The sequence below is a fragment of the Saccopteryx bilineata genome, chromosome 2 (genome assembly GCF_036850765.1).
Source record: "Saccopteryx bilineata isolate mSacBil1 chromosome 2, mSacBil1_pri_phased_curated, whole genome shotgun sequence".
Lineage (NCBI taxonomy): Eukaryota > Metazoa > Chordata > Mammalia > Chiroptera > Emballonuridae > Saccopteryx > Saccopteryx bilineata.
Window position 1 is genome coordinate 175579656 of NC_089491.1, and position 24926 is coordinate 175604581.

The 24926-nt window shown below is 44.3% G+C and overlaps 2 protein-coding genes across 14 annotated transcripts in view; one reads left to right on the forward strand and one right to left on the reverse strand.

Moving 5' to 3' along the window:
- Positions 1-24926, forward strand: part of WNT5B (Wnt family member 5B) — a 166254-nt gene that overhangs the window by 70159 nt on the left and 71169 nt on the right. The gene's annotated exons all lie outside the window — the stretch shown is intronic.
- FBXL14 (F-box and leucine rich repeat protein 14) lies at positions 7465-17419 on the reverse strand. Of its 12 annotated transcripts, none has more exons than XR_010729186.1 (3): positions 14959-17207; positions 10497-10648; positions 7465-9848 (listed from the first exon to the last, which is right to left on the reverse strand). XR_010729186.1 is itself a non-coding variant. In XM_066258708.1 (3 exons), exons 2-3 carry the CDS (start codon positions 15844-15846, stop codon positions 13524-13526), a joined length of 1023 nt encoding a protein of 340 aa, XP_066114805.1. In that variant the 5' UTR covers positions 15847-15919; positions 16373-17419; the 3' UTR covers positions 12212-13523. The 12 variants fall into 12 exon arrangements, 10 of the variants coding, with proteins under 10 accessions (XP_066114803.1, XP_066114796.1, XP_066114799.1 ...); XR_010729185.1 differs by having other exon boundaries at positions 14917-17207; XM_066258708.1 differs by lacking the exons at positions 7465-9848; positions 10497-10648 and adding an exon at positions 12212-13611 and having other exon boundaries at positions 14912-15919; positions 16373-17419.

Sequence of the window (24926 nt, forward strand, 5' to 3'; positions counted from 1 at the left end):
TGTATTATAGCTGTAAACTGACTTTTGCCCACCCCTGTAGTTGTTTAAGTCAAAGACCTGCTTGGCTGGACCTCCTTTGGAAACTTTTCAGCTTGTACTATGCTGACAAAATCCAGGCAGGCTGAGCTGAGTGGTGAAGGCAGGTGTTCAGTGCCAGTGATGGAGGATGGGGTGGCAAAGCACGCCTCTGGGTGCTCAGCCCCTCGCTCAGTGTTTTCGTACCAGTGAAAATCAGGTTGAAACTGCCATCAAGGGCAGTCCAGAGGAGGTGGGGAGAGACGGAGAGGCTAGCAGTTTATGCGTGGAATATAGGAGCAGGGCTGTTGCTCTCTAGGGATGTGAGAAGGAGATTAGTCTTGTGTTTATATAAACCTCTGTTTTGCCTCCTTATCCACTACTGGTTGGTTCCCTCTGGCTCTGAGAACTCTGTAAAACAGCAACCCCAACTTGTCTTTTTCTTTTAATTCCTAAAACACACTTGGGACACACTCCCATGGGTATATCTAGATTACAGGCTGCGGTACAGATAAAACAGGCTGTGGGTTGGGAGCAGTTCCCAGTGAAACTCAGCTGCTTTCTCTCCCACTCAAGGAAGCAGACCTCTACAAGAAGTGTGAGACGTTACTCTGTGTCCCCAGGCAGGACTCCAGCCTATAATAGATGCCAACTAAATATTTACTAAGTGAAAGACAGCCTTGCCTTCACACTGATTTGTGTTTTTTAAAAACACAAATTTTTTAAATTCATGCCTGCCCAGGCGGTGGTGCAGTGGATAGAGTATCGGCCTGGGGCTCAGAAGACCCAGGTTCAAAACGCCAAGGTCACCAGGTTGAGCGCGGGGGTCACTGGCTTGAGCGTGGGAATCAGACATGACCCCATGGTCGCTGTTTTGAAGCCCAAGATCGCTGACTTGAGCAAAGGGTGACTGGCTTGGCTGGGGCCCTCCTGGTCCAGGCACATATGAGAAAGCAATCAATGAACAACTAAGGTGCCGCAATGAATTGATGCTTCTCATCTCTCTCCCTTCCTGTCTGTCCCTCTCTCTGTCTTTCTGTGTCTCTGTCTGTCTCATTAAAAAAAAAAAAAAAGTCATTCATAAACCCTAACATTTTAACTATTAGTTGGCAGTTAATCCCAATAAACCAGTAGGATTTTGTGATTGTGAATGAAGGCTATATGCATTGGTCAGAGTAATACTTGTTAGCATTTTTATAGGCTCTTAAAGTAGTTTTAACTCTATAACTGATAAAAGCCAAGCACAAGCTTTATCAGTCCTGCCACTTGAATGGCAGCATGATATAGATAAACTCATAATGGTTCCCGGAGAGGAACTTCAAGAGATTCTTAAGTAGGGGACCTGGAGATATTCTTAATGTTGCCTGATTAGCATAGATCTGTTTGGGGCTTAACCTGTGTGGACAAATCCTTAATTTTGAGACCTTACACAAGTCAAGAATGAGATCCTCCATCACACCCCAATTTGGGGCATTGGTCACCTCTGTTGGCCACTCTGAAAGCTGGAGGTAAGTCCAAGTGGGTCCAGCCCACTCTGTCACCCTGTGGCAACTCAGGGGAGGGAAGTGGCACTACATGAGGATTGAAGGGCAGTTTTACGTGGTCATCCAAATTTTTCTATTCTGGACAATTGTTCTTGATATGAATTTTTTTGGAGTAAGGATTTATGTTTCACTTTTAAGAACAGCCTTTGGTTATCAGGAGCATGAGAACAGGAGCTAGAGGAAGCATTGCAGAGAGGCAAGGTTCCCTTTCTCCCTGGTGCTGACACCCCTTAGTGCCCTCTGGAGACATAATACTGCATATCTTCTTTGTGGACTCGGGCACTTCCCAACTATTTTAGGTATGCCAGTTGGACACAATGAACTTTGGACTGATAGCATTTCAGCCTCAAGATATAATTTCGTTCTCTTTCCAAAGACCTTGAACAAAATTTTCTTAGTAAAATTTAAAGCCCATGCTTTGTACTTCCTAATTTTAAGTATGTTCATCTTGCTTTTTGAATAGAAAATCAAGGAAGTTGATCTTAAGTTGGTTTTTAGATACTTGTATGATCTAATGAGAGTCTGAGAGATGTTTATATTCCAAAGTACTAAAATTTTCCACTGCCCTGAAAAAACTGAGATGTCACTATTTTATTAAATTCTTGTTTTTAAATTGCTATTTTACTCCTCCCCAAATTGTTGGTAGAAAGAGTGACTTCTGAAACAACTGGTATTTTTGTTCAATATAGTTTGTTAAAAAGGGCAGAGAGGCATAATATTAATGAACACCAAAATAATGGTGGTAAGCCAAGGACTGAAGCAAATAGGCATCCCAAGCAGTGACTCAGGGTATGTCCAGGAAAGAAGCTTGGAACAACTTTCCCTATAAGGCAGTGTTTTTATTTTATTTATTTATTTTTATTGTTAACTATTTTATTTATTCATTTGAGAGAGAGAAAGGGGCTGGGAGAGGAGCAGGAAGCATCAACTCTTAGTGGTGCCCTGTATGTGCCTTGACCAGGCAAGCCCAGGGTTTCCAACCAGCGACCTCAGTGTACCAGGTCAACACTGCACCACCACAGGTCAGCCATAAGGTAGTGTTTTCCAACCATGAGTCCATGGACCGGTGCCAGTCCACTGTAAATTTCATGCAGATCTGTGAAAGATTTAACCACCCGATGTTGTATGAAGATTATAGACCCAGTGATCTTAGCTGAATTCACTTATGCCTGGGGCGACTGCTACTTATCAGCCTGTTTTTCATTGATGAAAATGCCATTGAGGTTGTCTTAGATACCTTTGGAACTTGAAGGCTTGTTCAAACAACCTTTTGCACCTTGCAGAGCATTTAAAAATCCTACACAACAGACAAAAACATTCTGACAAACTGATGTAGTTTGGAAATCAAGGACCAGCTTGTATGTGTTGCACTATTCTGCCTGCAAAGATAAAACTGTGTTTCTGTTTCTGGCCAATTAGGTCACTGGTCCCCAAGGGTAAAAAGGTTGAAAACCACTGCTGTAAGGCAGACGTATCTCAAGTCAGACCCCCTTAGGCTCTGCTTTGAGATAGTCCACTGTCTTCTTTGATGCCCTTGAATGTCTCACTTTACCTTTCTAAAGTTCGTCTTTATCTAAAGTAGGCTGAAGATTATTCACTCCTTGAGAAAGCTGTCACACAGCTTGATAACCAGCAGATATAATTCAGTAAACCTGTCATTATTTGGGAAGAGGACTCAGGGGCTTCATTCACCCTCACTTGCTTTCTTTGGGGAAACTATATGGTCCCCTCTTCCTATAACACCCACCAAAAGAAGTCTGAAGACCAACATAATAAAATACTATTATGATATTTGCATTTAGTATTAAATGTAATATATTAAATGTGATCATTGTGCTTCTAGTTCTCAGTTGTTTAGTTCTGAGGGAGAGCTGAAAAATTAATAAAGCAAAGATATCAATAAGGCATTCATGCTTGTGAAAGTAAAGTAGGGTTGTCTTTTGGGGGGTTTGTAGGGTTTCTTTTTGTTTTTGACCAAAGGTATTTTAGGGATTTTGAAGAAAGGACCACAAAAATTATTACTCAGCCTGTTATTTGTTTTGAAACATATGCTGACTTCTAACATTCAGAGCTGAACTGCCTAATCCTTGATCATTCCAAAATGAGTTCAGGAATTTGTAATCCTTTCCTTTTTTCTCAGTATTTGCATACATCACTAACCAGCTGGTTTAGAAGGATGAGTAGTTTCTGCGCTGAAATAGAATGATGAGAACTTAGGGCCAGCCTGAAATGTTCATCTTTATCAGTTAACCCTTCATAAATACTCATGTATAGATGACATCAAAGAAGGTCCTCCATGATACGTGGAGAAGACAGACTCCCTGCCATAGTTCACATTTTTAAACAAAAGATTCCAATTAGGGTAATAAAAGGGTCAGCATATTATATTTTTATCCAAGTTTTGCATAGGGAGTTTCATGCTGTTTGCTCAGTGTTAAGGGGAAGGGTCAAAGTGTACAAATAAGATGAAGAATATCTGGCAAGATGGGGAACATGACCTTTGCCCTCTACAGCCTGAGAAGCTCTCAACTTTAGTGGTGTATGGGCTCCAGGTGAACTCGTCCCTCAGCGCACAGAGCAGGGTTAGAGGTTAATGAATGAGGGCTTTCCCCACACATGGGGTCCTGTTCTATAGTGGCTTTTTAAATAAGGGCTTAACTGGGGTCAGACTAGGACCTGCATATTGCTTGGTGTTTCGAGATGACCTCCTTCCATGGGAGGAGGAAGAAATGCAGCTCTTGTGCTGGAGACCTGGGCGGCTTCCACCAGCTCGGTTGTCTGAGAGCAGGACCAAATGAAAAACAAAGTGGGGGGGAGGTCCTCACAGCCCCTCTATTCTCTAGTAATCCCTTGAAAAATAATTGCAGACCCAAACCTCTGGCCAGCACATTTTCCACTTGATTAGAGGTCTTTGTGAGGGAGGGAGAGGACCTGCAGACTTGTACATTGTGCAGAGGCCTGAAATGTCCAGCTGCGATTTTTTTTCCATCGAAAGAGGATGTTAGTAAAACCATTATCAGGGGCTTAAAAGAGAAAAGCTGTTGAGCTGCAAGCAAGGGGGTAGATTAGCATTAGCAGGCTCGTTTTTGGCACTGGTGGAGGGTGGGAAGATAGTTGTAACCACTTGCACACCAGTGCTTTACTCTCTCTGCAAGTGCCTGGCAGGTACAGAAATTCTAATGGACACAGGAGTGGGGAAGAAGTGGTTTGGGAATGACATAGGGGCTTTAACTCTGGGCCAAGTGGAAGGCAACCCAAATCAGGGATGATTGCAAGGTAATGCGTGATACCTGCTTGGTGGTGTGCAAGAGGCCTTTAGGCTTGCTTCGTTCCATATAATGTGCATCCACGTCACCTGGAATCCCCCCACCACAACTTTCTCTGTGCCCCTCTTCAGTCTCCACAGATGGGGCAATAGAAAACCCAGAACCCGGGAAATGACTGCACTGGTTACTTTAAAGAGCAAATGGATGCCTGTGTGGGCACATATTTTTGTGGGGGTGGGATGAAGAGGACAGAGGAAGGTTAAGAAAGCAGCAGCAGTGGCTGCCTTGTCTGCAAATAGGTACTCAGGCTTGTGGATTTGCTCTAGGTTGAGGCTTTGAGGAGCCTCACTGAAAATAGCATCTGTATTCTCCAATGATGAGAGCTGTCAGTTATACCTTCTTGGCCAGGAAGGAGTGTGGAAGCCTGAGATGGGGAGTTGGTGGGCAGTGCTGAGGCCCCCAGAGCCTACCGCTGCCTGAAGGGCCTGTGTGAGGGGTGTTGCTCAGGAGCTGGCCTTGGAAACACTTGCTTTCTGTTCCTCCCTGCGGACACTGTCGCCCTTGCCTGGTCCCTGTGAAAATGGGATGGTGGATAAAACATGGCATTCATCCTGACTGCCCAGAGCATTCTGGAGACGGTGGTGGCTGAGAAGGGAGGGGCAGACCCAGTTGCACGTGTCCTAGCAGGACTTTTCAGGTCTGTGGTGCCATCCCCGTCCACCCATTCCCTCAGTCACAGGTTCTGGTGGCCTATTGGTTGAAATTTTTGTCTCATGTCAGATTCAGATGACCAAAGAAAGAGGGACCTGCCTTCTTGAAAACCTGTGCTAGTCCAGGAAGACTGCAAATCGAAGAGTAATCCTCCTAGTTCACCCTGAGGACTACTTTATGGAACTGCTGGTCGTTCCTTGTTCCTGCTTTCCCTCCCTCCCTTAATTTCACGTACTGTGTCTGTCATTCTCGCTCCTAGGCCTGCCCTGTGCTTTCTCCTCTGCAGCCTGTGTAGAGTGATAGGTACATGCCCTCTTTTCTTTCTCTTACCTCTTCTTTTTGTTAATTTGGACTATTTTCCCTAGTCTGTATTCACTTAGTGTGGTCACTAACAATGGCGTAGTTCAGCTAGGCTGTCCATGAGGCACCCAAGGAGATCGTCTGCTTTTGTAAGACCTTCATGGATGGTACTGGAAATGGTAATGTTTCACATCTGGGCCCTGAACTCCAGAAGCTTCTCTCCTCTTTACTTAACCAAAAATGACCTTTGTATCACAGAGCTAATGAGCCGTGCCTCATCCAGCTAATACAGCTGGGTAGAAGTAGCCACAGAGGAATTCCACCTTCCACTGTCAATGTTTTTCACATTTGCACCAACTGCCCTTCAGATTCATGCTCTGAATCGGAGGTGAGACTATTGAGCTGCAAGAGGACAAGAGCCCCAAGGTCTTTCCTGCCTGCAGTCTATCCATCCTTGTGGTATTTTATGGAATCTGGACAAGTTGGCTCAGAAGTTCTTTCTCTTTGTTTTAATTTCTGCTACCTTTTTCCTGATGTCTGTGTTCCATAGGAGGACTTTAGGAGAAAGTGAACAGCCTTACTTTATCAGGGCCCTTAATATTTTTTTTTATTTATTAAGAGGCGGGGAGGCAGAGACAGACTTCTACATGTGCCCCAACTGGGTTCCACCCGGCAGGCCCCCGTCTGGGGCTGCTGCTCTGTTGCTTGGCAACTGATATACTTTAGCACCTGAGGTGAGGCCATGGAGCTATCCTCAGCACCCAGGACCAACTCGCTCTAACCATTAGAGCCATGGCTGTGGGAGGAAAAGAGAGAGAGAGAGAGAGAAGGGAAGGGGTGGAGAAGCACATGGTTGCTTCTCCTGTGTGCCCTGACCAGGAATCAAACCCAGGACTTCCACATGTTGGGCTGACACTCTACCACTGAGCCAACCAGCCAGAGCCAGGCCCTTAATCATTTTGTTTCAGACACCCTTAAGAGTTAATGACGATGCCTTCATCTGAGCAATATATTAATTTTAATAAAAAATAGATACTCCTAAAAATTTTAAAAATGTTTATCTTAAAAGATCTTTACAATTTTCACCACAGGCAATAATACACTTCCTTTTTTTTTTTGGTAATAAGTTAGCAGCTTGGCTTCTGCTGTTAAAATTTGTATCTCCCTGTATGATTGTAAAGTTTTTCTCCATTTGTTCTTTCATACTTCCCAAATATGTCAGTCTAACAGGATATATATGAAACGGTCTTTAAGAAAAACGAGAAGCTGATGTTTCATTCCCATGGCGACAGCAGAGAGCTGCTAGCTAAGTGCTGAACCTTTATGAGGAGGTTGCATCTGTTAACTTGCTCCACAAAGTGCTCGGTGCTTAGGTGCCTTTGAGTAGTTACACTGATATTTTAAAATTCCACTTCATCTTTTTGGCAACATGAAATTGCTCTTTTGTCAACTCTTACTCCCTAAGAGAATTTTTTATGGATGTGTGTTTTGAGGGGGGCAGGATGGGAGGTGACCAGAGGGCATTTGTCACCGGGAGGAGGTTGTGCTGCACCACTGGAAATAGCCAATAGACAATGCTGCCGCCTGCTGACAAGACACAGGATTTGCAGACTATGAATAAATACATTTTATTTTTTCACTTTCCATCTTTCACATTGGGAAACAAGTTCTTATAGCGTTTTGCATTAATTGTACATTTTCTTCCTTATAGTGGATCCTAAAATCATCTTAATAACCTTGAGGTAAAGAAAAGCAGAGTGGGACTTATAGCTCCCTGATGCTGACATGGCATGACTCCCAGCTGCTCCACAGTGGGAGGCAGAATTGTGTGTGACTGGGTGAGAGAGGTTTTTTGCTTTTAGGGGGATGGGGAAGGTCAAGAAACAATCCAGAAGGAAACAAATGATTTTCCACCCCTGCCTCTCATCAAAGTGTAGTGCTTGACCTCTATATCCTAACTTGGCATGTGCACATTTATTTCCGAAGCAAGCAGTGATGAGGCTGTGTGCTGAAACCCTGTTGTGCTTACTACACTGAATTTCTACAGTTCTTGTGATTCCACTGAAAGTGAGACCGGCACGTGTGGGAGAAGGGTAGGCCAGCTGCCTTCCTGAGGGTCACGCTGTTCTGACTGTCCCCATTTGACTGAGCACAATTGTAAGGCATCTGGCTCAAATGCACAGACGTCAGCTAGGGCTGGGAGAGCCCATCAACAGCAAGCTGCAAGCGTGAGGTGAAGCTCAGGAGAGCACAGACCCTGACTGTACGGTTTTTATAGATTTCTGAACAGTTTAAATTTGTGCGTTTGAAATAAACTGGAAGATATGGAAACTGTCACTTTAATGTTGTCATTTTCATATTGTTTGCTTAAGATACACTTACCAGTCTTTTTCTATTTTTTGGTAGTGCACAGCAGTAGGCTTTTGAGCTATGAAGCTAAAGTTTAAAACACTGAAGCGAAATGGAAGGCATATAAGAACATTAAGATTTTGAGGGGCTTAACTTTCATAATTCCTCCCTTATTTTACCCATGTGTCCAATTTAATTTTAGCCTTGGCAATTCTACAAGTCTTAGGAATATCAGGACTTTGTTCCCTTATTTAGAAACCACTTCTCAAAAAGCAGACTTGAAGCAGGCAGGTATCCCTACACAAATGAGTACATGAAAATGCCAGTCTGAGGTCAAGATTTCCTAAGGATAAATATTATGGATGTTTGTAAACATTTTCATATTCTTGATATGAATCATAATTATTGACAGACAGCTGTGTGCTAGGCCTGCTCCTTCTGGAGTGTGGATTAAATAAATTGAGAAGTAGTAAACATAAGAGGCTGCCTGATATTAATAAGTTACACCCTGTACTCTTTCTAGACAGGAGGGATTTCTAACTAAAACATCTGTGAAGTCAGGTCTCTTTATCCTTGCATGAAAACAGCTGGTGTTCCCCCAACTCGATTCTACTTTATAAAAGGACTGCGTGACAGACATTTCTAAACTTGTTAAATGTGTGTAAGTTCTTAGCTTTGAGGCTACAAGCACAGCCTTCCAGTGTTTGTACTTCACACTACTATTTGTAGTAATCTGTTGACAAAGCAGTATCTGGGAAACTGGCTCAGGTGCTCTAACAGGTGACAGATTTGACACTACTAGCTACTGGGTTCCCTATAGCCCATTTATCAACTTGCACTATGTTTTTGGCTTCTTGAATAACTGTATATATGCTTGTAAAATACCTGAGTTTGCATAATTTAATGCTTATTAAAATAGTAATTTTCAGCATTTGGAGTTTTTTAACTTCCAAAGAAAATATGCTCTGGGACCACTTTTCTGAAGTGAGGGATCAGGGTAGCACTTTTGCAGTGTCTCAGGTAACAATCAAAGAGCTACCTGCATGTCAGTCACTCTGATGTGGTCATTCAAGTCAAGAGCAGCCCTGGGTCTGATACTGACTCTTCATGTCACCTGGGCAGGATCCCTTCACCCTTGACAAGCCTCTGTCCCCACTTAGGAAATTAAATGTACATTATCTGCCAGATTTGGGAAAACAACAATTTTGTGACAGAGAAAGTGATCACCATTATGCCTGAATCCTTCTAGCACACCACATCCACATCCACATCCCTAACACTCTCACCTGGGTTTCTTTGCTGCTGCTGGAGGCCTCATTCTGTTCTTCTTTGTAACTGAGACTACTTTCCATTATCGCAAATAAAAGCAAACTTACAAGAATATGTGGCATTTGTCTTTCAAATAAAGTGGAAGAGTAATGAGATAATAAAAACTTGTCTTTTAAAAAAATGTACACTTTCCTGGGTTAACAAACAGCAGGCAGAGGAATTCCACTTGTTTTTTTTTTGGGGGGGGGGTGTTAAACATACCCCACTCTAGTGCTGTGCAGTTAAGTTCTCAAGCTTATTTCTCATGCACCTTAACGGGAAGGCTTGGCTTTACATAGTACTAAATGTGCTCAGTTGGTACAAGCAACTCCACCAGGCAAAATCAGAGCAATCCCTGGAAAAGAGGAAAAGACTTAAACGGTCATCTGTGGACACTTAAATTTACCAGTTGTTTAGAAATACCCCTTTTCTATCCAAAACCTGAGCATATGTATGTATGTATGTATGTATGTATGTATATATTTAAGTCCCACTGTGCATTTAACTTGGATAAGGTCTAAATTATTATTGTTTACACCGATCCAAGTACAAATGTCTTTATCTGTTTAACAACACTTTTCAAAAAATTTAACATGCTACCTAACATGCCTATTGACAAAAATGAGATGAATATTTGGTTTAAATTTGAATTCTGTGCCCTTCCCATGATACACATTTGATCAAAAAGCCTCACCCCTGGCTTCTCAGGGTTTCACACTGGCACATTTAGGTCTTGCCCCTACTAAAGGGACAGGATTAACTTTTAAAAAGAGCGATGTCTGATTCAGGGAAGAGAAGGACGGGCAGGACAACTACCAGATAGCTTCCTCCAGCCCCATCCCCAGCAGAGCAGCTGAGAACAAAGGCCAGGGGCTCTCAGGGACTGGGAAGAGCTGGTTCTCAGAAGCTACATGAGGTCTTGGCTTTGTTTTACAAACCTGGTCTTCTACTCAAAAGGCTCTTACACTTTGGAAATGGTGTTCCCTGGGGGCGACTACCTTACCTCTTAGAAAACGTGAGTTCAAATTCTCATAAGCCCAAAGTGAAAGGTTTTAAGACCAGCATCCAAGTAACAACTGCAGGAAGCAGCAGGGTTTGGGGAAAGGCCAGGCTTCAATTTACATATCATATGTCCTTATTGAAGAAAGTTCTTACCTTTAAAAAAAAACACCATTAAAAGGAATGTTTTTTCAGATCCTTGTTGTTTGATTTAAATCATGGAATAATACGATCAGTTTTGAGTTTCCTTAACTATTTAAGGATGTACTGTTAAGTTAGGCAAGCATCCTTGTGGCTACTGCCAAATGTGGAATCAATCAAGTGGGTCCTCCCCCGCCTTAGGACTGAGGAATTCAGCAGGAAGAAGTCCATAGCTGGGAGAATTATGCAGCGACGCCCAGCTCTTAGCTAGAGGCCTACCATGGTCCTTAGGGTTTGAGGAACTGTCTGAACCCCACAGATGCATTTATAAATAACCTCAGTATAGACCTTACAAGGGGATACTGCCGGATAAGACTTAGAAAAGAAAGGTATGTGTAGCCTTGTCTTAACTACTATCCAGAGTGTCTCTTGAGGTGGATTACTTTTAGATGATAAAGTTTAGTCTTCCTATTTGGGATTTTCGGTTCTAAAGTTTCAGCAAATACCTAGACCAGGTTTTTTCTGTTATTCTAAAAATTGCCCTTAAGTGACTTTTAATTTTTGTACCACCCATAAAATATGTATCAACTCATTTTCTTTAGTGCTTCTATTCTTTAAGAGCATATTCTATGCTTGCCGGTATGGTAGAGATTGAGCCCATCCCTATGCTCTTTAAAGCAGTGCCCTGTCCACACTGTTCAAACGGCGTCCACTCCTCTGAGGTTGCCTTATTAGAAACCAAGAGATGGGTCAATAACAAAATCTACTCATAGAGCAGAAGGCAGCTGGACTTTAGAAATGGACGTGGTCTGAGTTCTGACTCCCCTCCACTAGTGGCTGGGTGACAAGGGGGTAGTATGTTTTACCTGAAAAATGACACCTGTTTCAGTAGGCTGCTTTGAGGGCTGAAAGGAGAAACTTACAAGTACCATTCAAAGCATGTCATAGGTCTTGATACATATACCTTTCCTTCTGTCCACAATGTGTGAGAGATAAAACATTAACCTTGACCTGATGAAAGTGGTTTGTTTATTCATCCTTTCCAGAGACTCTCCAAATAAGTGTGTTAGGTACGCCCAGTTCATGATGAAGACCCTAGGCCTATGGTCTTTAACTTTCAAACACTAATTTACCAATCTTTTGTCAAGTATGCATTTAACCTTTAAAGTAAAAACTAAACAATACAGAGAAGCATAGCCCTTCCAGTTATAGTTGGTAGGATTATTTTGGGCATTAAAATGAAGACTGTGAGCATGGAGCCTAAGACTAGGAGGTGCTCAGATTTTTATTGACTGAATCTGTACAGCCATACAATCTTTTAGAAGGAAACAATTTAAGAACCTACAGTTTGTGTAACCTTCATGCATCAAATGCTAAGTTAGAAAACAGACCCTAATTCAAAGTCTCTACTTTTTAGATAATTTTCATTGGATTTATTGGGGTGACATTAGTGAATTTATATAGGTCTCAGGTATACAGTTCTATAATACATTATCTGTACATTGCACTGTATGTTCACCACCCCAAGTCACTCAAAGTCCCTACTTCTGACAGGGTTCACACTTTTTTCCCCCCAGGCAATAAGTACTGTAACCTAAGAGGGAAGAAAGAGATCCACACCTTCCCCAAAGAAAAGGCAGATGGATCTAGTGTCAGGCTCAATTAGACCCAATCATGATGGCTCTCCAAAAAGGAACAATGCAGCTTTTGTGATATGCTCTAGCAGAAAGGTTGGAGATTGTACAAACAATCTATCCAAAAGGAAACCTGGGTTCTAGCTTTCTTCCTGGAAAGAGATGCTGATCCAGGAAAGTTTTATACTACTACTTTTATCAGCTGTTGCTGTTTAAAAAAAAAATCTCAGAAACAACTGTGAAAGATCTGTGTGAACCTAGGATATGAACAGCTTCACTATTTGAGCATTTATACTCTTCCGTTTCTATAGTCCAACCACAGGGTGTCCAATTATCTAGTTACTGTCTATCAAAGGGAACGCTTTGCCAGAATTGTTGGCATTCATTTATCTGCCCCGATATTCAGTCTAAGAACCCTCACTCTCAGCCTTGGAAGTGCTTAAAATGCAAATATGCAAGAACTCCTGGCCAACCACCCCATCCCCCAGGAAAGTGCTCAAATACAGCCAGGCCTGGAGGAGAATGTTAAAAAGAGGGGTTGAACTGCCCTCCTCCTTTCCACTAGGACCCTCACACTGTGAGATTCAGTATGCATGACTGAGCTAGCATAAGGAAGCAAGGACAGCCTTCTTTTAACTTTTCTGAACAATGGCTTCAGTTCCCTCTAGCCATCACCATTTCACATCGTACCCACACCCACTTAAAGTGCAGAGAAACCTGTCTTTCTTCCCCATTTCTCTATCTCATAACCTGGTTTTTGAACATTATCCCTAGATGTCATTTCCATCCAGAGAAAAACTGGCTAACCTGGGGAAATTGACTCTTAACAAATCTGGTTTTTAAAAATGTTTCATTTTGTTAAATTTTTTTAAATTTCCATTTTGTTGACAGTTGAAAACCAAAAATTATATAACTCTCCAATCTAACCACATTTCTAGAAGCAAAACATTAAGATGTCAGTAGTAAACCTTATACAGAATATCTTTTTTTACCGTGAGCTTGCTCATAGCACACAGGACGCACGGAAGTCACGCCTTATTTCCTTTTACTTGAAAGCACACAAACAGCACCTCTGACTTTGGCACTAACCCAAACACACATTGCCTTCAAAATAATTCACAGATACAAGGGTTTTTTGTTGTTGTTTTTAGGTTTTTTTTTTTTTCAAAAACATACTTCATATTTCCTCTTTTATATAAATATCAGTTTAACCTTTTACTGTAAGAATATAAACGTTTTAAGAGGATCTTTGTTATTTATACAAATTCACAAACAGTACAATTAGTTGATAAAGGTCTCTGGGTTTCTTTAACTCCATGGTCTTGAATGTTGCTGTGGAGGATTCTAAAAAAATAAACAAAAAAATCCAACAAAAATATACATCCTACTGAAAAGCTTTTTTTTTTTAAGTCACAAGTCTCAACCCCACCAAAATAAAGTCATCTACTCCATTTAGAAACAATTTTTTAAAACCCACAAACTCCCATTTTATTAACAGAACAGAGATAAGACAAGAATTTCAGTCTCCTCCCCTTCACAGTACAGCCCCAGGGGCTTCTTTCCGTAGGCCAGGCTGCTCCTCTGCTCCCAACAGGAAGCCTCACTGTGTGACCTTTTTGTGGGGAAACTTGGAAGAGGGTGTGGGCAGGGCATAATTTGCATATATAATAATTTTCAAGACAGTCTGCATCTCAAACAGTTCAATTCTCATTTCTCCCATACATTTGTGCTATAAATTAAATCAAGATTTAGAACACGGTTGGGCCCTCAAATCCCAATGGACAAGAAGAGAAATAATTATAGCCAAAATGTGGAAGTGGGACATGCTGGATAGACAACGGGGTTGGGGAAGAAGCCAAAACGACGTAAAAACCCAATGAGCATCTTTCCAGTCTAGGCACAAAAATGTTTTAGTCTCAAAATATATCTCTAGAATTCCAGGGCTTCAGAGAAAAAAGTAAACTAAAACGAGGTAGCCAGACATATGTATGTATATATATATATAAAATTTATATATATATAATATATAGAATATATTCAGCAGAAAAGAAGGACCATGATTTCAAATTTCTTTTAAAAAAAGAAAAATAAGCGTGAATAGCAGAGTACTGTAAAAAGAGAAGTGATGAGAAGAGACTGGGATTAGTTACAAAGTGGAAGAAGGGTGAAAAGGCCGTTGTAGTTGGGTTTGCTTTCATACATTTCAAAATAAAAACCAGATCACAGTATTCAAATGAAAGCTTAAGTGAAGGCAGACATTTTCCTCAACTCCCCAGGGTCTAAAGGACTAGTTACTCCCAACCCCCACTTTAAAATGAAACGCAGTGGGGATACAGTAGCTCAATTGGCCCTCCATTCCCCAGTAGAGAAGTGGATGGGTAAATTCTTAATCCTCAGATAAGAAAAGAGGGGAGTTACAGTAGGGGTAGCAAAGGAACCCCAGAAGCAATGAATGAGTATGTAGTGGGCAAGGGTGCTGGAAAAGGGAGGAGAAAAGAAGTCTGAAGCCACGTGTCACTGTCCCATCTCATCCATTGCCTTGATCTGTGTATAAGTGTGCATGTGGAGTGAGAGAAGAGGGAGGGTGGTGGTGACAGGAGGATGAACAGGGTAGGACAAGGGGAATTGGTGCTGCCGCCCTCACCTGACCTTCTCACTGTCCGTCATCTGCCAGAGTCCCAGGTTGAGTACCTTGAGGCAGGGCAGCTGCGTAATGCGCTCCAGGCCGCGCTTGGTAATTCGGGTACAGCCGTATAGGTCTATGCCAGTGAGCTGGCTCAGGTGCTCAGCAATCAGCTCCAGGCCCTTGTCGGTGATGCGCACACACTGCCCAATGTTGAGCGTGCGCAGCCCGTGCATCTGCCGCACCATACGGTTAATGCCATCATCGCTGATGTGGCAGGAGCAGAGGGAGAGAGACTTGAGGCCGTCCAGGCCCTGCGCTATGTAGGCCAGACTCTGGTCCCCCACCTTGTCACAGAACGACACATCCAGCCCCGAAAGGCGCAGGCTGCCCATGGCCAGATGCATGATTCCCGTATCACTGATGTTGTCGCAGGAGCGCAGGTTAAGGCTGCGAAGGCTGCCCATGTGCGACAGGTGCAGAAGGCCTGCGTCCGAAATGCCTCCGCAGAAGCTGAGGTTGAGGAGCCTCAGGCCTGTCAGCCCCCGGGAGATGTGCTTTAGAGAAAGATCTGTGAGCTTCTGGCAGTCCTGCAGTGTGAGCTGCTCCAGGCCCAGGCAGCCCTCCGCCGCGCTGCGTGTCATGCCGGCCAGGTGCCCAATGCCCACATCGGAGAGATGGCGGCAGCTGCGGAGATTAAGGCTCTTGAGGCGCTGCAGGCCCCAAGCGATGAGCAGGAGGCCAGTGTTGGTGATGTTGCTGCAGCCCCCTAGCTCCAGCACCTCTAGGCCCTTGAGGTACTGGGCTATGCGGCCCAGGCTGCTGTCTGTGATCTGCTTGCAGAGGCTCAGGTTGAGGGCGCGCAAAGAACTGATCTCCTGCACAAACGCGTGGCCCAGTCCGTTGTCGGTGAGGTTGTAGCAGCCGCTCAGGTTGAGGCTCTCGATGTTGGCCATGCCCTGGATCACGTAGCTAAGGCTGCGGCGGAGGCTCAGGATCTGCACCCGGCGGATGCCCCGGGCCTGCAGGCTGGGGAACAGCGATGGGTTGGCCCGGCGCAGGTGCAGCTTGGCCTCCACCCCCCGCCACACCGACTTGTGGTAGGCGGCGTCCCGCCAGGCCGTGCACACCTGCGCCGCGCGCCCCTTGTCCCGGACGTCCAGGTAGCCGAAGATCATGGCCAACAGCTCCGGGAACAAGCACGAGATATGGGTCTCCATCTTCCTCCTCCCCCCTCCGCGGAGCCGGGGGGAGGAGGCGACGAGAGCGGTTCGCCCTGGCCGCCGCCGCTCCGGGCCCAACGGACGGCCCCTCCCCGCCTTCCGGCTCCGACCTCCGCCGCCGCCGGTCCTCCTCCTGGTCCTTCCGTCCTTCCTTCCTTCCTTCCTGCCGGCTTCGCTTCGCTTCCCTTCCCTTCCCTCCCCCCGCCCCGGGCTCCGCTGGGTCCTCACATCCCGGGGGGGGATGGCGCCCCTCACTCACTCCCGAGCGAGCCGAACGGCCGCCGCCGCGCCGCCGCTTGGAGACTAATCACGCCGCGTTCGGGCCGCGCCGCTCCGCGCACGCCGCCGCCGCTCCCACGCCCCCTGCTGCATCCTCCGCTTCCTGCCACTGCTACCGCCGCCGCCGCCGCCGCCGCTCCAGGCCGGCGGGCCGCAAACGGCCCTAGGGGCTGCGCGCAAGGACTCCGGGCGCCGTGGAGGCTTCCTGCTGCCTTTGTCTCTCGCCCGCTTTTCAAACCTCCCAGCCCGGGCCGTCCACACTCCGCCGCCCAGGCGGGGGGACCAGGACGCCACTTCGGACCACCGGGCACACGTTCCTTCCCGCACGCTGTTCGCGGGCAGTTGGGAGCTGCCGGCCCGGCACGGAAGACGCGGCGGTCAGGCGGCCGGAACGCGGCTCGGCGCAGACCCCAGCGAGCAGGCGGGCCGCGCAGTTGGTAGCGTCCGGGACGTATCCCCGGGCCGCGGCTCCTCCGCTCGGCTCTTCTTCCCTCGCGCTCCCCCCGCGCGCGCCGCGCAGTGGTATGAGCCTGCGCTGCCGGAACTGTCGGAGCCGTTACCGTGGAAACCTAGTTCTGCCTCTGCTTGCCGCCCGGGAGTTTAACCCTATAGGCACTATCTGAAAGCTGCTGTCAGTAAAGCTCTTCCCCACCCTTCTCCTTTTCACCCCATAGCCCGCTCTTGAGCCATTCCCTTTCTGGGCCACGCCCCAACCCCGCGCCTTCTCTTTTTCTTTGCTGCTGACGTCTGCAGTCTTTTCCCATAGTTTACCCGATAATTCCTGACCCTTACTTCACACCTTTCTCCCTTTATTATCCCTGTAAGATCCTCTTCCCAGTAGTAGTACTCAATAATCATCACCCCGACTCCCCTTCCTTTTCTTTAACTGTCCCTAATGCTCTTTAACACGTCTCTGTTATCACACTTTCAGTTCTCCCCAATGGGGTTGTTTACGATTCCTTTCTCTTCGTCCTTTGCCCTAAACTATGGAGAAACTCAACTGTATTTATCCATACCTTAGCTTAACACTGACCCTCTCCAGTTCACTGTAGACTTATCCACTACTACTTCCTTCTAGTGTGTTCTGGATGTTTCCAGTCACCGCTGTGAGTTTGTCTCTCCTTAGTACTTCATACATCAAAACATCCCTCCACTTCCGCACTTGCTGCTGAACTGTGAACTGTCGGAGTGCTACCATGCCTGGGCACCTACTCAGCCCGCTTTGTACTGAGAGAGCAGCATCCTTATTTATGATCTCTTTCCCAACAACCTCTTTATATATAAACTGTATGGCCCAATTATGCTGACAGTCAATATATTTGTGTGTCTTAACACAGATTTACTTCTTTATAAACTAGAACAACTGTTGGACTTGGTTAAGGTGCTCCAGCAAATGTCTGTTGGCTTATAAACTGTGTTTTATGGAACCAGAGTAGTGCTCTATTCTAAAATGCGGCTCCTGGGTCTTAAATGCCCACACAAGGATAGGATTTCAGAGATTCATGCTAACTACTCCCAAACCAAGAATTTTTAAATCATAGAAACTGACCTTCGATATTTTTAATGAATTTATGGATCTGCACAACAGGATAGGAGACAACCTGATTTACCTTTCAAAAATGAAAATTGTTTTGTTGATTCTTTAAGGACCTGAATTAGATTTTGAATTGGTTCCGTGTTCAGTGTATAAGGTTAACTTTTTTTTTTTTTTTTTTTTTTTTTTAATTAAGCGAGAGGCGGGGAAGCAGAGAGACAGACTCCGGTTGCATCAGCTTCTCTGAAACCACCAGTACTAGACTAAGTACATATAGAATCACTAACAGGCGTCAGGCATAAGACCTTTTAGACCCTTACCCATCTTCCTAAATCAGGAAATGGAGAAGCAAACATTCTTACAAGTTTGCTATCTCATCCACTTGACACAGGGTGTGAGGCCCATAGATTTTTATAACATTGTTACAATTCTGGGCATACCTGTGCTAAGACTTTTTTCCTAGCTTGTAGCTAGGCTTATTATCGTCTCAGTCACTTCTGCCTAAAACTTTCACTTTGAACTCTACATGAAAGTCACTTTTTTTGTTGTTGTATAGATGTAGGTCCGTTTGTGTTTATGTCAAGGTCTTAATCCAAAACACCTTAATCCTACTGAACACAAAACAAAGTGCTAGACCGTGCCTGACCTGTAGTGGCGCAGTGGATAAAATGTCGACCTGGAAATGCTGAGGTCGCCGGTTCGAAACCCTGAGCTTGCCTGGTCAAGGCACATATAGGAGTTGATGCTTCCAGCTCCTCCCCCCTTCTCTCTCTCCTTTCTCTCTCTCTCTCTCTTGTTTCTCTCTCTCCTCTCTAAAAATGAATAAAAAAAAATAAAAAAACAAAAACAAAAAAACCAAAGTGCTAGACCATACCAAGGGGAAGGGTGGGGTTTTGTAGACAGGGGTCTGACCTAAAGAGCTTAATTGTTTTTCCTTTTCTAGACAGGCTTTTGTTCTCACTGGTCCTAGATCTAGCAAAACTTTTTCTTAAGTTGAACTCTAGAATTTTATTAATACAGAACTTTTTATTTGAGGCATTCAAATATATATGACAAGGACTTCTAGCAATATGATTCTTTACATTCAATAAACAACACGCATGTAAGAAAATGAACATTAGTGGGAGAAAAAAGTGTGGCATCAAATGAGCCATAGGCTATCTGGAGACCTGGTGACTTTATTGAAGAAATGACTTTTTTCTGGGTCCAGTTTCCTGAGTTAGTCCTGCTGTCTCATCAACCCTGGGAGTATGCATTGTTCCTAATGCTGATCAGAGATTAAGAATATTTTCACATGCAGTGGCTTCTTGAGGTTTTTGGTTTAGGCTCAGATTTGGAACACAAAAGTAGATGGACAGTATTATGGCCCAGAGATTCTAATGGTTTGGAAAAAGTGTACACCAATGTAAAATAGAAAGTCCTGTGGATAGCTGTACATATTTTTTAAAACTCTTTTTTAAAAGTGTATGTATTGATTTGAGAGAGAGGAAGACAGACAGACAGAAACATCCATCTGTGTCTATATGTGCCCAGATCAATTGGGTATCGAGCCTGAAATCTCTGTGCATCAGGAGGATGCTCTAACCCAGTGGTCCACAACCTTTTTTGGGCCACGGACCAGTTTAATGTCAGAAAATATTTTCACGGACCGGCCTTTAGGGTGGGACGGATAAATGTATCACGTGACTGAGACAAGCATCAAGAGTGAGTCTTAGACGAATGTAACAGAGGGAATCTGGTCATTTTTAAAAAATAAAACATCAGGCCCTGGCCGGTTGGCTCAGCGGTAGAGCGTCGGCCTGGCGTGTGGGGGACCCGGGTTCGATTCCCGGCCAGGGCACATAGGAGAAGCGCCCATTTCCTCCCCCCCTCCTCTCTATCTCTCTCTTCCCCTCCCGCAGCGAGGCTCCATTGGAGCAAAGATGGCCTGGGCGGTGGGGATGGCTCCTTGGCCTCTGCCCCAGGCGCTAGAGTGGCTCTGGTCGCGGCAGAGCGACACCCGGAGGGGCAGAGCATCGCCCCTGGTGGGCGTGCCGGGTGGATCCCGGTGGGGCGCATGCCTGTCTGACTGTCTCTCCCCGTTTTCAGCTTCAAAAAGATACAAAAAAAAAATAAATAAATAAATAAAAAATAAAACATCATTCAGACTTAAATATAAATAAAACAGAAATAATGTTAAGTTATTTATTCTTTCTCTGCGGACCAGTACCAAATGGCCCATGGACTGGTACCGGTCCGCGGAACGGGGGTTGGGGACCACTGCTCTAAGCAACTGAGCTATCTGGCCAGGCCTAGCTGTGTATAGTTTAAGGACAGGCTGAGAGTTTTGTATATGATTTAACAATTTGTAACAAGAATGAATTTTTTTTCTGAATAAGCTATGAACTTCTGTTTAGAAGCAGAAGTGATAACCTTGCGTAGGAAGTCTCTCCAAAACTTTACCAAGAATTTTAAAGAAACCAGATTTTCAAATGGGATGTGTTTTTCTCCTGGGTGGGGCTTGGAAAAATTGAGAAGTCCTACCCATAGATCAGGCTTCCTTAAGGATGTATACTTCCTAATTCAGAGAGGGACCATTTGGCAGGAAAGACCAAAAGAGATCTGTAGCTTTTTAAACTTCTCATTTAAAAATATTTACAGTTATCCCTTGAGCAGCACAGTTTGAACTGTGTGAATCCACATATACTCAGATTTTTTTCAATGAATATACAGTCAGCCTTCTGAATCCCTGGGTGTCTCACCTGAAGATTCAACCAGCCACATATCGAAAACAGCATTTTCAGTCTGCAGTTGGGAATACACATGCTAACTGCATGCATTGTTCTACACCATTTTATTTAAGGGACTTGAGGATCCTCAGATTTTCGGTCTGCAGGGATCCTAGAACCAATCCCCACCCCCCACCTACATGGATAGTGAGGGACTATAATTCAGTTTTGGGGGAGTCAAAAGTTATGTGGATTTTCCACTGTGTGGTAGTTGGCCCCTAACTCCATGTTGTTTAAAGGTTAATTGTATATCCAAAAATAGTGGCCAAGAGTCTAGCTTGTGGGTGTTGGATCAAAAGAATTAAAATATTACCTTGTGTTTGTAATAACTCTAATGTATGCATGGCACAATTCCTGTTACAGTAGGTACTCTGTAAATGTTGTTGAACTAATATGAATGAGAACAATAATAATATGATATCTTTATGAAAGGCTTCATACATATCAAAACTTCTCTTAGAGTTCTGGGGTTTATGAAATGGTGCCTTTCCAGCTTCAAGATTTCTTGAGGGTAAAATTCTCTTTTTTAGTATTTCTTAACAGGAGAGTATCTTTTTTTTTTTTTAATTTTATTTATTTATTTATTTTTTACAGAGACAGAGAGTGAGTCAGAGAGAGGGATAAACAGGGACAGACAGACAGTAACAGAGAGAGATGAGAAGCATCCATCATTAGTTTTTCATTGCGCGTTGCAACACCTTAGTTGTTCATTGATTGCTTTCTCACATGTGCCTTGACCGTGGGCCTTCAGCAGGTTGAGCAACCCCTTGCTGGAGCCAGCGACCTTGGGTCCAAGCTGGTGAGCCTTGCTCAAACCAGATGAGCCCGCACTCAAGCTGGCGACCTCGGGGTCTCGAACCTGGGTCCTTCCGCATCCCAGTCCGATGCTCTCTCCACTGCGCCACCACCAGGTCAGGCTTGGGGCATCTCTTTACTAGAGAATATTAATGATAAGAAAGGGGCGAGTATTTGATTCACTGACTACATATAGAAGACTTAAGCAGCACCCTCCCCCCAAATAACCTGGTATTAAAATGGGCAAAGGACTTGAATAGACATTTCTCCAAAAAACATACAGAAATGTCCAACAAACAAATGAAAAAATGCTCAACATCAGGAATTGTTAGAGAAATGCGAATCAAAAACCACGATATCACTTCATGCCCATTAGGATGGCTACTGTTAATAAAACAGAAAATAACAAGGGTTAACTGAGGTAGAGAAACTGGAACCCTGGTACACTGTTAGTGGGAATGCAAAAGGTACAGCCACTATAGAAAACAATGTGGCAGTTCCTCAAAAAATTTAAAAAGTTGATTTATTTACTCTTCCCAAATTATTAGTTTGCTATCTTCTATAAACATGGGCTTTAACCACCACAGTAAAAATAAGGGCTTGAGATCTGGGTAGCTAGAGCCCTTTGTTGGGATGACTGTATATTTTATCGTCAAGCTGAAAAAGCTCATGAGAGTGAAAGGGAGTGCTATTAATAATCATCCCCAGATGAATGATCACCTCTCCTTTTACTCTGGAAGTGAGAAATTTATAATTTGAAATTTTTGAGTGTTGACTCAAACGTGTTTTTTTCATACTTTCAGGTACTCAACTAAATGATTAGAAATGCTTTGATAGAATAATTCCAAATATTAGCTTTCATTTGTTAATATTAACAAGCCCTACTTAGTCTCTTGTCACAAAACAGGTAATTATGACAACCCTAAAAAAGTAAGTTGTGTTATAAATGTAGCCATTTCTATAGCACTGAACATTTTATTTATTTTTTGTATTTTTCTAAAGTGAGAAGTGGGGAGGCACAGAGACAGACTCCCACATGCACCCGACTGGGATCCACCCGGCATACCCACCAGGGGGTGATGCTCTGTCCATCTGCGGCATTGCTCCATTGCAACCGGAGCCATTCTAGCACCTGAGGTGGAGGCTATGGAGCCATCCTCAGCGCCTGGGCCAACTTTGCTCCAATGGAGACTTGGCTGCGGGAGGGAAGAGAGAGACAGAGAGGAAGGAGAGAGGGAAGGTTGGAGAAGCAGATGGGTGCCTCTCCTGTGTGCCCTGGCTGGGAATCGAACCCAGGACTTCCACATGCTGGGCCGACACTCTACCACTGAGCAAACTGGCCAGGGCCTACAGCACTGAACATTTTAAAAGGTAGGTTTTCAATCATTCAGTCATTTGGTAAATATCAGTACAATTTTCATGTACTGCTCTGTGCTGTGAAGTAGATAAAGATGTTGAAGATGGTGTTTCTGCCTTTAAGGATTTAGGAGCCAGCAATATGCTAGAGAACACGTGGGAATGATGCCCTTATTTGTTAGTGTTACAGGTTACAGTGCCCACAGGGTGATAAAAATAAAATGTTTCCATTTAGAGCAGTGATGTTCAACTTTTTCATCTCATGGACACATAAACTGATTGCTGAAATTCTTCAGCACACTAAAAAATATATTTTTGCCAATCTGACAAGAAAATAGGTGTAATTTTGATTACCAAAAAAACATAATAATGGTAATTGCCTACCATTTTTGCTCCAACATGACTTTTTTTTTCTTCCTGTCTCCTTTAAAATACATTTATTTATTTATTTATTCATTTTTAGAGAGGAGAGAGAGAGAGAGAGAGAGAGAGAGAGAGAGGAGAGAGAGACAGAGAGAGAGAGAGAAAGGGGAGGAGCTGGAAGCATCAACTCCCATATGTGCCTTGACCAGGCAAGCCCAGGGTTTCGAACCAGCGACCTCAGCATTTCCAGGTCGACGCTTTATCCACTGCGCCACCACAGGTCAGGCTCCAACATGACTTTTTAAAAAATCAGTTGCCTATACTTGTATATCAGCATTTCTGGTATGAAGAATTAACCAAATGCAAACTTATTATGCAACATGACCAATAAGATGCAACTCTATTATATGACCTATATATTTATGGTTCAGTACAGGGCATTCACACCAGATGACTATTGTTGTGTTGGCTGTTGTCATTTTTTAAAGCACATGCGTGTGAATGCATGTGCTCATACGAATGGGAGAGAGAGACAGGAAGGAAAAAAGATGAAAAGTATCAATACATAGTTGTGGTACTATATTTTTAGTTGTTCATTGATTGCTTCTCATCCGTGCCTTGATGGGGAAGCGAGGGGCTCCAGCCGAGCCAGTGACCCCTTATTCAAGCTAGTGACCCCATGCTCAAGCTGGTGACCTCAGGGTTTTGAACCTGGGACCTCAGCATCCCCAGGTTGATGACCTATCCACTACGCCACCACAAGTCAGGCTGTTATTTTTTTATTTGACACTGTAAGGGAACAGAGGTCAGTGCTCCTGAATTTGAATAGGTGTTGATGGTAGGAAGGTCATTACCTTACTTAGAGAACAGGCTGAACTTTTTCCTTCCTTGTTTAAAAAAAAAAAAAGAATGAAGTAGCAGTGACCATACATTGTCATGGGTTGTTATGCTTCCATATTGAGGCATCAGTTAGGTTTTTTGTTTGTTTGTTTGTTTGTTTTACAGAGAGAGAATCAGAGAGAGGGATAGATAGGGACAAACAGGAATGGAGAGAGATGAGAAGCATCAATCATCAGTTTTTCGTTGTGGCACTTTAGTTGTTCATTGATTGCTTTCTCATATGTGCCTTGACCGTGGGCCTTCAGCAGACCGAGTAACCCCTTGCTCAAGCCAGCGACCTTGGGTCCAAGCTGGTGAGCTTTTTGCTCAAACCATGAGCCTGTGCTCAAGTTGGCAACCTCAGGGTCTCAAACCCGGGGCCTCCGCATCCCAGTCCAACACTCAATCCATTGCATCACCGCCTGGTCAGGCAGTTAGGTTAATTTTTATAAACCACCTTTTCAAAGAATTTTTTTTGTATTTTTCCGAATTGAGAAGCCGGTGGGGGGGGGGGCAGCAGACAGACTCCCATAAGTGCCGGACTGGGATCCACCCGGCATACCCACCAAGGGGTGATGCTCTGCCCATCTGGGGCACTGCTCTGCTGTAACTGGAGCCAACCCAGCACCTGAGGAGGAGGCCATGAAGCCATCCTCAGCACTGGGGCCAACTTTGCTTCAATGGAACCCTGGTTGTGGGAGGGGAAGAGAGAGACAGAGAGGAAGGAGAGTGGGAAGGGTGGAGAAGCAGATAAGCACTTCTCCTGTGTGTCCTGGCCGGGAATTGAACCCGGGACCTCCACACGCCAGGCCGACACTGTACCGCTGAGCCAACTGGCC